The sequence below is a fragment of the Cryptomeria japonica genome, chromosome 9 (genome assembly GCF_030272615.1).
Source record: "Cryptomeria japonica chromosome 9, Sugi_1.0, whole genome shotgun sequence".
Taxonomy (NCBI): Eukaryota; Viridiplantae; Streptophyta; class Pinopsida; order Cupressales; family Cupressaceae; genus Cryptomeria; species Cryptomeria japonica.
In genome coordinates this window covers 675,442,212-675,456,825 of record NC_081413.1, presented here as the reverse complement: position 1 = coordinate 675,456,825, position 14,614 = coordinate 675,442,212, and the positions used below count along the sequence as shown (strand labels likewise).

General features: G+C 34.0%; 1 protein-coding gene across 8 annotated transcripts in view; it reads left to right on the top strand.

Moving 5' to 3' along the window:
- Positions 1-14,614, top strand: part of LOC131077228 (cyclin-dependent kinase F-4) — a 65,817-nt gene that overhangs the window by 27,280 nt on the left and 23,923 nt on the right. For 5 of the 8 annotated variants that reach the window (XM_058014677.2, XM_058014678.2, XM_058014680.2 and 2 more), the window contains 19 exons: positions 3,672-4,000; positions 4,163-4,210; positions 4,626-5,281; positions 5,475-5,553; positions 5,687-5,755; positions 5,860-5,949; positions 6,085-6,223; positions 7,206-7,308; positions 7,418-7,470; positions 7,549-7,615; positions 7,768-7,876; positions 8,266-8,331; positions 8,434-8,502; positions 8,596-8,659; positions 8,795-8,902; positions 9,038-9,069; positions 9,466-9,538; positions 12,790-12,853; positions 13,508-13,871. In XM_058014677.2, the coding sequence (XP_057870660.2) occupies positions 5,274-5,281; positions 5,475-5,553; positions 5,687-5,755; positions 5,860-5,949; positions 6,085-6,223; positions 7,206-7,308; positions 7,418-7,470; positions 7,549-7,615; positions 7,768-7,876; positions 8,266-8,331; positions 8,434-8,502; positions 8,596-8,659; positions 8,795-8,902; positions 9,038-9,069; positions 9,466-9,538; positions 12,790-12,853; positions 13,508-13,685 (1,371 nt within the window). In that variant the 5' untranslated portion in view covers positions 3,672-4,000; positions 4,163-4,210; positions 4,626-5,273 and the 3' untranslated portion in view covers positions 13,686-13,871. Of the gene's footprint in view, positions 1-3,671; positions 4,001-4,162; positions 4,211-4,625; positions 5,282-5,474; positions 5,554-5,686; positions 5,756-5,859; positions 5,950-6,084; positions 6,224-7,205; positions 7,309-7,417; positions 7,471-7,548; positions 7,616-7,767; positions 7,877-8,265; positions 8,332-8,433; positions 8,503-8,595; positions 8,660-8,794; positions 8,903-9,037; positions 9,070-9,465; positions 9,539-12,789; positions 12,854-13,263; positions 13,872-14,614 lie in introns of those variants that run through there. The other 3 variants (XR_009358883.1, XM_058014683.2, XM_058014682.2) reach the window with 2 other exon arrangements.

Below are 14,614 nucleotides of genomic sequence, written 5' to 3'. Positions count from 1 at the left end.
ACCCACCAACACATGTCCGTCCAGGCACACCAATACACACCCATGTGCATGCACACATGCACTCACGCACATGCGTGTGCATGCACTTATTCATTTCCACTGGTGCAACCTCCTCAACTGTGTTTATTGTTACAAATTCATTTCCATTATTATTTTCCGTTCCTTGTTGCTTGTAACATAGCTTTGAGATACCCACATTGCAGGCCTGGTTGTCTTAAGGTGTCATAGGATTCACTAAACATAAACTTGGATCATTGTATGCTATGGGTCTGCTAAAAATATTCTTTGATTATCGTTGCTACTGGTGGCACACACACCTTCAATTTGTGTGCTTGCCTGCTTTTAACACTTAAATTTATTTACCTAATACAGATGTAGGGATATAGAGCAAATAAAAACAAATCACAAATGTTACAAACAGATTGAAATCGTAGGCAATGGCTGTATTAACTGCAATATCTAGGTAAGTAGTAATATGTAGTAACAATCACCTTTAACCACCAGAGATACCTATTCAACACAATTAGGTCCTTAAATCAATCAGTACCTAGGAAACAGTGAAAAACCTAAGTATGTTAGTTTAATGTTATAGATGGTAGTATGGAACTGGGAATAACATGATAAGTCAGTATGTGCAAAAGTGCTGATATTGGCGTTATATGTGGATCCAATACATCAATACAGTGTATTTTAATATTTCATTACAAAAGATTCAAATAAAAATTTAATTGGAATGATTTGAAGCAAGCACTCTAGTTTAGAGTGAATGAATCTCATAGACCAATAATAAGTTTGAATCTCATCTGACACAATCCTTCTTGTCTGCTATCTTTTTCATGTGCCCATTTTGACTTAGTATACCTGGCAGGACAGTTTCTTATTCCTATATAAGAAGTCCAAACTGTCATTTTTTAGGCTGGTTTTGTAGTTGTGAGAATTTGCCAAGATCTAGAGGCAATGGAAAGCACAAATAAGAGAGACAAAATTATGATAAGAATAAACTGTATTCTATCAAGATGCAAAATATGATCAACTGGATCATTACAAGATGTTGATTGATTGCCCGTACAAACAATGTAGATGAGCTTGCTTATATAGGCAAGGCTATATGGATATGTGAGCACACAAACATGACATGTGGCTCAATAAGAAACAAGGGTAGGTAGGAAATAGATGTAGGTAGGTAGGAGAAGCAATAAAATATTCCACATGAGGTGGATCACTCACCAAAGGTGGAATGTAACAACAAGATAAGTCGACAAAAGGTGGAATTCTCCTACAAACACTATCCCAATGTAGCACAAACACCCAAGTGTCTCATACCCAAACTACTATGAAATGCATTTCCTAAGTAAACTTAAGTAAGGTGTAATAATATCCATGATGAATAATTATTTACACCAACACTCCCTCTTAAGTGCAACTTAGGGGAATGCATTTAAGTCTTCAATGCAACTAAGCAATGCAAGATGGGTCCCGACTACGAGGCCATGTTAGGTACCCATGTACAAATGCAAATGCAATCTCCCATAAACGGAGAAAGAGAGAAAAACCCAATGGAAAAAACCCTCCCCTAAAAGAGAGATGATGAAAGCAAACAATGCTCTCAATGAGGAATGAGAAGAACAAAATATGTCGCCCCCATAAGAGAGAAGAAGAGACCATGAAAGCCCCCCCTCAATGTCGAATCTCCTGCAAGGATGGTCCAATGATGTTGACCAAAATACCTCCCCATAAGGAAGAAAGAGAGTCAATGCTGCACCAAAAATGTTAAAAGTGTGACAAAACCAGGTACCAAGTCGATGACGATGACTCACTCGCTGCAACAAAATGAAGATCATGTATGGAGACAACCTGCTTTGAGCATCATTTGGATACTTGTAAATGGCAGAAATACTGGTACAATCAAAGTCTCATGGGAGCCATGCACAAATGTGTACAATCTAAGTCTCAATTGGGGCCATGCACCAAGTCAGTCCCACAAGATATTCTTAATCTAAGTGTACAAGAGGATTACATCGAATAGTCAACAAAAACAAGATACAAAGAGGTGTGGCATTTTATGATAGTGCGAGTACAACATTGCTCAAGCAAGAGCATACATCATGATAAAATATTCAAATGTGGAAACATGAAAATGATGCCACCAACAAAGAAGCCTTGTAGAATACTACAGATGAAGATGCCTCCGAATGGAATTTCACCAAGAGATATAAATGAACAACTGACCCCCCATAAAAAGATCATGTTGGCACTTGCAAATAATGGCAAAGTGGACTTCTGATTTCAATGATTACAACTTCTCAAAATGAGATATAAGAGACTCCAACAAATACTGCTAGTGATCTAAACTGAGATCCAAGCAAAATACAAGTACCAAATAGGCCAAAAAATGACCAAATACTGGAAGTACAATTTCTACTCACAATCACTGCAAACTAATGGCATATTATGAAAGTAGACAAAAAATTATGCACTCTCAAAAAAAATGACACCTGAACAGGAGTCCATATGAGCCCAAATGAAGCCTCCAAAGTTGTAAAAATCGGGATTTCATGATTTCCGAAAACCTGTATCTGAAAAACAAAAACCTCCCGCACCTCTGTATAGATCATGAAATTCTACTCCAAAACAAAAAAAAATGCTCGAAAAAAGGAGTCCGGATGAGTGAGATATCACTATTTGAAAATTGCCTGCAAAATTATAATTTCTGGAAAATTTCTGCCGCAGCTTCAAACTTCAAATGCCTCTAGATTTGGCCTCCGAAGTCCGATTTGGATGAAACAAAACGCAAAACTGACTTTCTTGGACCTCCTCAATCCAATGGTGACCTTAGATTTGACCCATCAAGCTTCAATAGTAACCTGCAATAGAAAGCTCCAAAATGGAAACCCTAAATAGCATCAAATTTCTCTCAATTAGCAAACCAATGACACTCTAATGGCTCTGATACCATGTGAAAATTTGCCAAGATCTAGAGGCAATGGGAAGCACAAATAAGAAAGACAATTATGATAGGAATAAATTGTATTCTATCAAGATGCAAAATATGATCAACTGGATCATTACAAGATGTTGATTGATTGCCCGTACAAACAATGTAGATGAGCCTGCTTATATAGGCAAGGCTATATGGATATGTGAGCACACAAATATGACATGTGGCTCAATAAGAAACAAGGCTAGGTAGGAAATAGGTGTGGGTAGGTATGAGAAACAATAAAATATTCCACATGAGGTGGATCACCCACCGAAGGTGGAATGTAACAAGAAGATAAGTCCACAAAAGGTGGAAATTCTCCTACACACACTATCCCAGTGTGACACAAACACCCAAGTGTCTTATACTCAATCTACTATGAAATGCATTTCCTAAGTAAACTTAAGTAAGATGTAATAATATCCATGATGAATAATAATTTACACCAACAGTAGTTACATGTAAATTACTTTTTTATGTTGAAGTCCAAGCAATGGGTGATTTAGGTTGGTTTTGCTTGTGGTATGCAAATTAGTAATTACTTTTGTATGTTAAATTATTTATAATTGTGAAGGATATCCAACATTTGTTTTAAAGCTTATTTGACTTTATTGTGGCTTCTTTTATGTGTAAAAGATCTGTTATTTTCTTTCTGTAGCTTATGTGACATTGTGCTGTCTATGTCATGCAGCATTAAATTTAACTGCAAGATTTGGGGCAAATTGTGCCGGGTATCTTAGGGCTCGAGCAGTTCTTAGCCACTTGAGGCGGAACTGTTTTCTGTGTTGGAAAGGAGCTTCTTAACCTTGAGGGAATTATGGCAAGCATGGAATCAATTTGCTGTGGATGGAGCTACCATCGTGAACAAGTTATTTTATTATGTTATGTTTATGTCAGGCACTTTGGTGGTCTGTTCAAATTTTATTTCACATCCTCAGTTAGATATGTTTCCTGAGACCATGGACGAAGATTTAACATAAATATCTGGCACTCTTAGTACAGTACAGTACAGTACAAAGAGTATGTTGTTAAAGTTGCTCTTTATTTTTATTGCTTTTCTGTCATTGTTTTCTTTGCAGCAACATAAGTAGAAATAATTTTCATTCAATTTTTTAATGGAATATTAATTATAAAAATATTGTGAGTTCTTAAAAAATCTGACTTTATTTTGCTTGTATACAGTGTAAGATAACAGGAATCCAATGACAACCGTTATCATTTGCCAAAATGGTAATAAGTTTAACTAAAGGTGCCTTTTTTATTTTCATTTTTTTTAATAGAGGATGTATATTTTGTCAAAATTTGGTATACTTTGATTTTTTTTTTGTTGATTTGACGATTTTGCTTTTTTTTTTTGTTGATTTGACGATTTTGCCAATTTAAAGTTCAGTTTGATGGATTGGATATCTTTCTGTAACAGTTTGAGAACATGCTGTAGATAATTTTGTTATCTGTCAACATTTTTATTTCAGTTTTTATATATAGATTTGAATAAGTAATTTTTGAATTTGAAGGTACCTGATAGTTTTGAATGTGGGTTGGGCTTATTTTGTGACTATTTAGCTTCTTTGGAAAATTGGTTGATGATATGTGGAGAGTGGAAACTGATTCTAATTTGCGAGTTTTTTATTTGTTCTGAATGCAGGAGTTGACCTTCCTCTTGATTCTGTCCGTGTAGCATATTAATTTGCTCCTTCGCGAATAATTCTGGTTCATATGTACTATACCTTAAGAGAAGAACAAAGCAATCATGAAACAATTTGTTGAGAACAAACTTTTTTAGTTGTAAGCATGGGAGTCACTAGAGGTTCTGAAATCTTTGTTGCAGCTTTAGCAGTTTCACACTCGCAAAGACAAAGGGTGGAAACAAAGGAGTGCCGTGGAACTGAAAAAGCAGTGGATGCATGAAAACTCTATCTTTTGTCCTTGTCACAAGATAGTGGAAGTATTTTAATTTGTAATCTCTTTACATAAATATAATTAAGCACACAGACAGTAAATAATTGATATTAGTTGACAGAGGCCATATATTGTTTGGAGCGTGTTTTAGGCTCAATGCCTATTGTGGGTTGTATGTTAATGGCTGCTATTTTCCAGCCTTTTGGTGAACATCAAGTTGCTTTTTTAGTAGTAGGATTGTCAGGTTTGTGCACATCTCAGGAATGGAGAGCCACAGGATTGTATTGTTTGGATCATCCTGTCTTCTTTTCGGATAATCTTCAACTGAACAAGAAAGATCTTAGCTTTCATTTTTGAAGTCTATTACCTCCATCTTCTCATCTTGCAAGAACAAATGGAGCGGTCAGTAATCCTCAAAATGATTTAGAAGTTTCTATTTATTTAAAATCTTAAGAAGCTTTTGGGTGGATGGTTCTTAGTTGTTTATGAATTTCACTCTACAATTACTGACGATATTGGATGGAACAATTGTATTCTATTTAAATACGAACTTGATAAATATGTCAACATACTTCTTAAAATTTTTATGGTGCAGTTATAAGGTAATCAAGCAATTGGGGGATGGCACATATGGAAATGTTTGGAAGGCTGTTAATAGGCAGACTGATGAAATTGTAAGTTATATGTGGCATCAATTTTGATGTTATCTTGCAAATATACAAGACAGCTAATTTGGTTCTAATATCTGTTTTAAATTTTTAATAGGGCATTGGTTTGGATTCTGAAAGCTGGTATTTGTTGTCTTAGGTTGCTATTAAAAAAATGAAGAGGAAATATTACTCGTGGGACGAATGCATGAATCTTAGAGAAGTTAAAGTATGTTTTTCTTCACTTTTTGAAGTCACTATTATATTTTCTAGTCAATTTTTATGCAGTTTAATTCCCTTAGTCAAGCGATAATAATTATTCTTTTGATGCAGTCTCTGCGCAAGTTGAATCATGCTAATATTGTAAAGCTGAAGGAGGTTATAAGACAAGATAATCACTTATATTTTGTCTTTGAGTATATGGTGGGTTCAGTTTTAGAAATACTTTATTTTCCATCTCATTTCATGCTAGTTAGCTGCAGCTATTAAGAAGTGCATTTTGTGACAGATCATAAAGATATTTGTTAAGGACCCTGATTTTTTCTGTTTGATGCATAGGAATACAATCTGTATCAGATAATAAAAGATAGAAACAAGCTTTTTCCTGAGTCAAAAATTCGGAACTGGTGCTTCCAAGTGTTCCAGGGTCTTGCATATATTCATCATCACGGATATTTTCACCGTGATCTTAAACCTGGTAAAGATTTTGAACATGTTTTCACTTTTTATCAAGTTTTCTTAAAATAGATGCGATGCATTGTTCTTGTTTACAGTTAATTGCTGAAACACACTAAACTGAAATGTTACTGGTTCTATGCATTAGCTATATCAAAATTTTCTAGTTCACCAAAAGGCAAATCAGTGTAATACCTAGAGCAATAATTGTTACTTATGTTGCATCTTTGTTAACTTAGTTACTTGCCATGGTTGAGATGATATGGTAGTTTCTTGTCTACCCGGGTTATCAAGATTGCTGTTTATTGCATACTACTAATTTGATATTTGGTATGATTCATGTTGATTGCTGTTTATTGCATACTACTAATTTGATATTTGGTATGATTCATGTTGGTGCTGTAGCAGAATAATTTTCTTCTTTTTGTATGCTTCTCTATAGATTAACAGTATTACAAATATAAAAGTAATCTATTATCTGTTTTTCCATTTCTTATTGATGTTTATTATATTTTTTTACAATTTTTGCGCAGTGTAATTCTTTCAGGTTTGTAGTGTTCATCTTAGCCTCCATGCTATAGATCCAATGCTTTCTTCATACCTGCATGTGATTAAGATATTTTTGGTCCTTCTGTTTTTTTTCTTTTGAATTTCAAACTTTCAAAGTAATTTAGTGCCACTATTATGTTCTTACCTGTTTGCTTGAGATTGTCACGTGTGCTTCAGACATAGCTTATTGGGGCTCTTTCTAGGCTATAATCAAGTATAGCTTATTTTGGTCTACCTTTACCTTAATGCTTCAAACTTTCAAAGTAATTTAATGCCACTATTATATTCTGACCTATTTGCTTGAGATCCGTCACTTGTGCTTTAGACACAGCTTTATGGGGCTCTTTTTACTGTATTATCAAATATAGCTTATTTTGGCCTACCTTAACCTTAATGTTTTTTAGCGTTCTCATGGATTTCCCCATTAAATTGTGGTTTCTGATGTGTATGTACAGAAAATTTACTGGTGACTAAAGATGTTATCAAAATAGCAGATTTTGGTCTTGCTCGTGAGATTTGCTCGAGTCCTCCGTATACTGATTATGTCTCAACACGATGGTAAGCGCTGAATTGTGATATTATGTTGTTTATCTCTTTGGATATTGATATAAAATCACCATTGTTAATGTGATTTTTCACATAGGTTTACTGTGATGTATTATGGCAGGTATCGTGCTCCTGAAATCTTGCTTCAATCAACGCACTACGATGCCTCAATTGGTAAGTTTATTCTGTGATAAGATTTTTTAGTTATTATTATGTCGGTTTTAAACATCATTTCTGCTATGTCAAAAACAGATATGTGGGCTATGGGAACTATCATGGCAGAACTTTTCACATTTCAACCACTGTTTCCTGGATCCAGGTATGCTTGTTAGGTAATCAGTATGTCATTTTAACAGTGCTTTAGTTTCAAGTTTCATTTTTTATCACATTAATGGATTGATTATGAAGTCATTCAGTATTTGAAACCACTGAGAGGCATACCGGATAATCTTATTTCGGTGGTGGATACAGTGAAGGAGATCAGATCTACAAGATCTGCAGCATTATTGGCAATCCAAATCATCAGACATGGCCAGAAGGTTTAAGACTTGCTGCTTCTATGAATTACCAATTTCCTCAGGTTTGAAGTTCAGCTCCTACATTTTCATGTCTTTATACCACGTAATTTTACCTACATTGAAATAAAAATTGTCACATATGGTTGAAGAGTTCTTGCTGCTTATGTGTACTTAAAAAATATCTCCTGCATGTATGCTGAATGCAAAAGCTTTGTTACCTGTGGTTGAGGAGCTTATTTGCTCCATTTTTGTGAATTAAGAATTTTTTTTTGTTTCTATGTATGCATATTATGGGTTTTGCTTGTGATTGCATGTCCTCTTATACATTAATGAAATTTCTTGTACATATGTATGTACATTGTATATTATGGATGTTGCTTGTAATCTCACGACCTAAGATTTTTTTTTTAGCATCAAGTCAGGAAAATGAACTAGTGTTTGGATGTTGCAGTTCAAATCAACCAATCTTTCATTGATAATACCAAATGCAAGCGCAGAAGCCATTGATCTGATGAATGTAAGTTATTGTTTTTATACCCTAATGTCTTAATTAGATTTGTCTTTACATAGGGCTGGACTCATGTATGCTATTATGCTAACCTGATGAAAACCATTGCAGTCTCTTCTATCATGGGATCCAGTTAAGAGGCCAACTGCAGCTGAATGTCTTCGGCATCCTTTCTTCCAGGTTCATTTTTTTTTCAGTACTATAGAGTTAAATATTTTTCTCGTTTGTATCCATTATGTATAGTCAGGTTGTAATGTATTTTTTATTTTGTAGCCATGTTTGTACATACCTCCATCACTCCGAATGAGAGAAATGCATCTGAAGCACCATTCTCTGGGTTAGTCACCTTCTGCATGTTATTGTACGAGCCTTGTATTTCTTTCACATGTATGTTGAATTAAAGTTAAATCTAGACCTAGACCTAACTATAATCTTACTATCCATTTTGTCACTTTTTCTACACAACACACAGGCAAAGAAGCTTTTGGAAAGAATTCTGAGAAGCAAAATATTGATTCATCGATTCTGAAAGCGCCTAGTATTTTGCCAACTGGAAAGAAACAGTTATTTTTATCCACAGGTAATGGAAGTTTAAAATGGTAACCAATATTAAAACGCCCTAAATTATGAAATATCTTAAGGTCTCATGCCTTCTTGGTAGCAGAGTGTCTTAGCTCTTTGCTTCATTTGCTCATGTTTTATATTTGGTTTTCAGAGTTTCAAGGAAAAGGAGCAAGTGAAAGACAAGTAAGTTTATAGCAGTACTTTTCTTGTTACATTTGGGAATGGTAATTATAAAATGCAATGTAATAAATGCTTCTTGTGTACATGGATTTTTTGGTACTACAAATTTCTTTGAAGCATTTTATTGCCATTATTTCCCCTTAATTTTATAAGTAGCTTTCGGAGTCTGTCAAAAAAAGTTGCTATATGCTGTTTTCTATCAACGGTGGAAACACGCTAAATAAAAACAAGAGATGTTGAATTTATTCTTCTGTCAGAGGGTGAAGTTCATCACATTATTACCAAAGGATTTCATGGATTTGTTTCATTCTTCTCATTGTTTTGATTGAGCTTATTTTGTATATGCAGAATGAGTTTTGGTTTTAACCTTTTGATAAAATAATTGTTGCTTTGTACCAGAATACAAACCCTGAGCGTTATGTGGTCAGAAATACCAAACAGGGCCAGTTTCAACTCCGTGGCAGTAGACAAGGTAATGGTTTTGGGGTAGGATGGTGGTCTATCTGATTATTATCCAAAATTAATAAGCCTCTTACTGCTTTAGGACTATCAAGTCAACTTTGCTTATTGCTTAGCCATTCCATATCAGGGTTTTATTATCTTTCTTTAATTTGAGGTACATCACATTCTTCTTACTTGCCAGAAATTCAAAGAAAGACGATTTTTTGATCTCGTGCATTTGCAAAGTCAAATCCTAGGGTTTTAATTGATAAATTGTACTATTATTTTTATATATTTGTATTCAGCTGAGTTTGTGGTATCAGAATTTATAATCTTGCCTGAGCTTTCCTTACATGCTTCTGTGGGAAACTATATGCTCGTTTAGAGATTTTAGATTCTCACAGTTTGACAAAATAGCATGCATGTGGTTACCACTCTAGTGTTTGTAATTCTGATACTTAAAGACTTCCAAGTCTCCTTCGAAACCCCCTTTCAGAGAAATCACAAGACCAATAATGTAGTTTTTTGGATAGAGTTTGTTGCTACTTAAATTCAAGAGGATAGGATAATAATTATAATTTGAGGAAGACATACTTATTCTTATTTAATTATCTATTTATCTATTTATGTTTTACTTTATTTGTCGATTAACTTTAAAATGGATTTTTTATTCCTAAGCTAAAATCATTAACTGATTTTAGTATTCTAATTATTAACTAGAGAAAGTTGCATCTGAATATTTATGTATTTCTCAAGTCAGATATTGAAGGGATTGATGAATTAGGATATTATTTTATGAACTATGCAGCTTTTTAGTATTGTGTTTGAGGAACACATGAAAATCACTGAATTAGAGTCATATATTTTGAAGCACTGATATACAATTTTTTTGAATCAGAGGTGTAAATTATGAAGCAGTGCTGAGTTGTAAGTATACATTGGATGGACTAATTATTGGAATAAAAAATTAAGAGGGAATAATTACATTACACATTCTGATAAACAAGAAACAGAAATTCACTCAGAGACATAATATTTCTAGAGTCTATAGTAGTGCAAGTGCATGCTTCTGGCTAGACTGGCTCAACTGTATAGTTGTTTTAATGCCAACATTTGGATCATACTGTGTGATCCATCATCAGGGAGGGAATAACAATGAGTGTGTATTGCAGAGCATGTTCCTTAAAAAAGAAGAAAGAGGGAAGGTGATGACCATGCTCTGCACCACACTTATAGCTCTTCCTGATTATGGATCATGCAGTGTGATCCAAAACATTGATTTTAAAAACACTGCACAGTTAAAGCCAGAAGCATGCACTAGCTAAATTCACTTGTTTAAAATTTATGTGCATCTCAATTAATAGCAATATTGAGAGAAAAATTCTGTAAGGGAAAAAATTATAAAAAATGACATTTTAATTTAAAGCAGCACTGTCCCATGTTGGCAAGGAGTATTGTCCTTGCAATAACTGCTAGGTGTCTTCCAACATTTAGAATGGCTTGAACACTATCATTTCAATGGTAAATTACTAAATACAGTGCTTGCATATACAGGATCTTCGCTAGTCGGTTTTAATACTGTCATGAATGCAATTCGAATATGTCAAAAGTTCTGACCAATCACAGGGCTCACAAAATATTTTTCAGTAACGACTTAAATAGAGAATGTAAGTTGAAAATGGGTTTAAAGATGTCAAAGGTTCTGATCGATCACATGGGTTGATGAAATATGTTTCAAGTATGTTTGTAATTAGAAAATATCTGCAGTACTATATCCTGGACATTGCCCATGTTTCCACACAAAATCAAAATACGTGGAAGCAGCTGAAGACAAGTCAAAGAAATCTTTATTTTAACTTTCGACTCTGACCAATCACAGGGCTGACACAATATTTTTCAGTAACGACTTAAATAGAGAATGTAAGTTGAAAATGGGTTTAAAGATGTCAAAGGTTCTGACTTCGGATCGATCACTTGGGTTGATGAAATATGTTTCAAGTATGTTTGTAATTAGAAAATATCTGCAGTACTATATCCTGGACATTGCCCATGTTTCCACACAAAATCAAAATACGTGGAAGCAGCTGAAGACAAGTCAAAGAAATCTTTATTTTAACTTTCGACCAATAAATTGGGTTTATGAGAAATGTTTCGAAGTTGAATAAGCTACATTCAGATCACATTTTTGACATTCCATATTAGCAAATATCAGGAAACAATCCTAAAAAGGTTTAACCATACCTGGCGTGTAGTTAAATATGTGATAACACTCGTAAAAAATAAAAAATAACAGAGTTAAATTGGTTTAGTTAAATATGTGATAACACTCTCATAAAAAAATTAAAACGACTAGTTCAATTGGTTTTTTCAAACTATCTAATGATTTCTGAGCATCATTAAAGTAAGTTGATGATGCTCATGTTTAGACTTCTCAAATGGGTCTGCGTGATCACTGGAATAGCAAACAGGACTAGCAAACAAGGTATGAAAACACATAATAGGGAACAAGAAATCTGGCTATAAGATGGAATTTATTAATAACTGTCAGTGCTATGAAGTAGGTCAATGTTCTTGGCAGCAAGAAAGGAAAGTAATTACTGAATCTAGATGGTAATAAATACTTGAAACCTAAATTAAACAATTTATTCATCCAAATATGTGTCATTGTATATCAAACGTGGGAATTTATTTACGCATTAGTTCCATTATCAGTTTTAATTCCTGATCCAGAGATCCTTAGTTTATGTGCTCTTTTTTATGAGATGAATTCTGGCCATTAAGCTGTTTTTAGAAGAAACAGCTATTGTATAATATTGTTAAATTATTATTATTTATTTCTCAATTTTTTCCAATTAGAATCTCTTCCTGCTTTGTTGATTTGTGATATTGCTACAAGTGAATTGAGAAGTACCTTAAAGATGTTTACCCTTACCACATCTGTATTATCCATAGAAACAAACTGTGCAAGAGCTTGCCACTATGGAGTTGAGTTATTGGGATCTAAGTCAGCTGGCAATATGTGGAATATTGAAGATTAATAGTGACGTTAGTCATGTAGTGAATTTCAATTTGTTGAAAGTATTGGTCCATTATACTCTTGTCCAAGCCCACATGCTTAATGTTCAAAAGTTTAAGGGAGAACTTCTTGTCATAATGCTAGATTTAATAGGGGTATGGGGTGTGTTTGTGTGTAGATTGCTTATATTTTGTGAATTGTTGTAGTAAACATGGGAGCTTGGTTGTGAAACTAATGCTCGTGTGTTTTTCAATTTTGGGAAGCAGGTGCCTTATGTGGGAGCAATAATGGAGAGGGCTTCAAGGATGTCCCTGTTGGCTTGTCAGAAAGGTGAGATGCTCTAAGCATTAGTTTCTAATAGTGATCATAACTGCTTAAAGAGAGCCTTTTCTATTTATTATGATCTTTGCAGTGATTTTGTGGAATAAGCATTAGCCATATTACTACTGTACTCCAAATGTTTTAATATTATTGTAGCAAAAGAATTGTAGTAGCAGCCGTATTCTAGGATCTTCCACTCTTGGTTTTGCGAGTCTGATTGTTTCTGCACTTTGCATGGTTCCTCACTAAATGTTTTCTTTTTCTTAAACGTTTTTATGCATCCTTCATACAGCACCTAATTTTCAATGCAGACATGGTTTATGTTATCCTGCAGATTTGCATAAATTATTAAATAGTTTGATAATTCCATAGAAATTTTGTTCAACACAACTTGATTGCTTCTTTTATGTGTCTCCTAGAGCATCAATATGCATTTCAGTTATTGGGAAACCAAGTGCCAAGTGTGTGCATAAAAATGGGAGTGAGCACACTAGTTTCGGCACTAATGACGTCACTTAATCATTATTTCGGTGTTATTGCACTGGGATATTTTTACCACTTTTTTTGTGGGATATGTTAGCTCATTTTTTTTTACTTTCATGCAAAGTAATTCTTGTGAAGTTTATCTGGTATAGTAACAGATGTCTTTGCTCTTTTTTTTAGGAAAATGGGGAGACGAGCTCTAGGACGTTCATCTGGAACAGCAGGCACACATTCAAAAGTTGGGTTTACTGAACCATATATGGATATTACTACTGCCAAAAGCAGAGGGCCTTCTCTACAACCTCTGCATTTTAATAATCACACTACAGGCAATCATTCTCACAGGTCAAGAGCATGATAAGTGAGAAATGTGGCATTGTTAATTGAATTCATCTTTGCGGAAGATTTGTGTCCTCTAACCTCCCTTTGAAAACTTAAAAAGATTTTCCTATGATCTATAAAACAGGCTGCGTTTCATACTGTCTTCCGAAGTATGGTTTATTACTTTATAATAATATATTGAATTATAGGAATTTATGTTGTATTCCTTTTCTAGTCTATATTATGAAGCATAACACCAGCATGTCTAGTATATTTCGATCTTCCGCTAAATTTATCGCTGGCATCACTCAACTTTTCTAATTTTGTCATTTTATCATAGGAGAAATAATAACTTATTGTACCGTCTTCTTGGAATTGTTTGCCTTACTATTTTTAGTATATGGTTATGCATTTCATCTGTTTTCATATTCCAGTAGGCTTTCAAAGTCATTTGATTGAATTTGTGATTATAACTAGTACTCATTAGTTTGAGGCTTCATCTATTTCAATAAGATATTTTCTTACAAATCCAATATATATTGACAATAAATATGAGCAGTCATTTGAATCAATTGCACAATGTGAAGCTGCCAACACTTACCTTTGCCATCGTTATTCCTGGCAATTTTGAAATAGATCATTTGAGTTGAGGCTTGTTTGAGTACAAGAAATTAGGTTTGAGTCATCTTAGAAGAAATCATGTGTGGTAACCTTACAAAATGATAAAATCTACGTCTACTTTAGCAATACAATAAATAGTTGGGAAATGCTTGGTATGAGATTTTCATTTTTTGGAACAAATCATTTCATGTTCACTAGTACAATTTTGGTTTAAAATTGATTTTGGCCTTTACAAGGGGGGTGTCACTGTGATGAAAACAAGTATTTTCATGTATTATTATGGAGGTGAAATGAAAGTCCCTGATCTCAACGGGATGCAATTTGCAAGTGTTAATGAAATTGTAT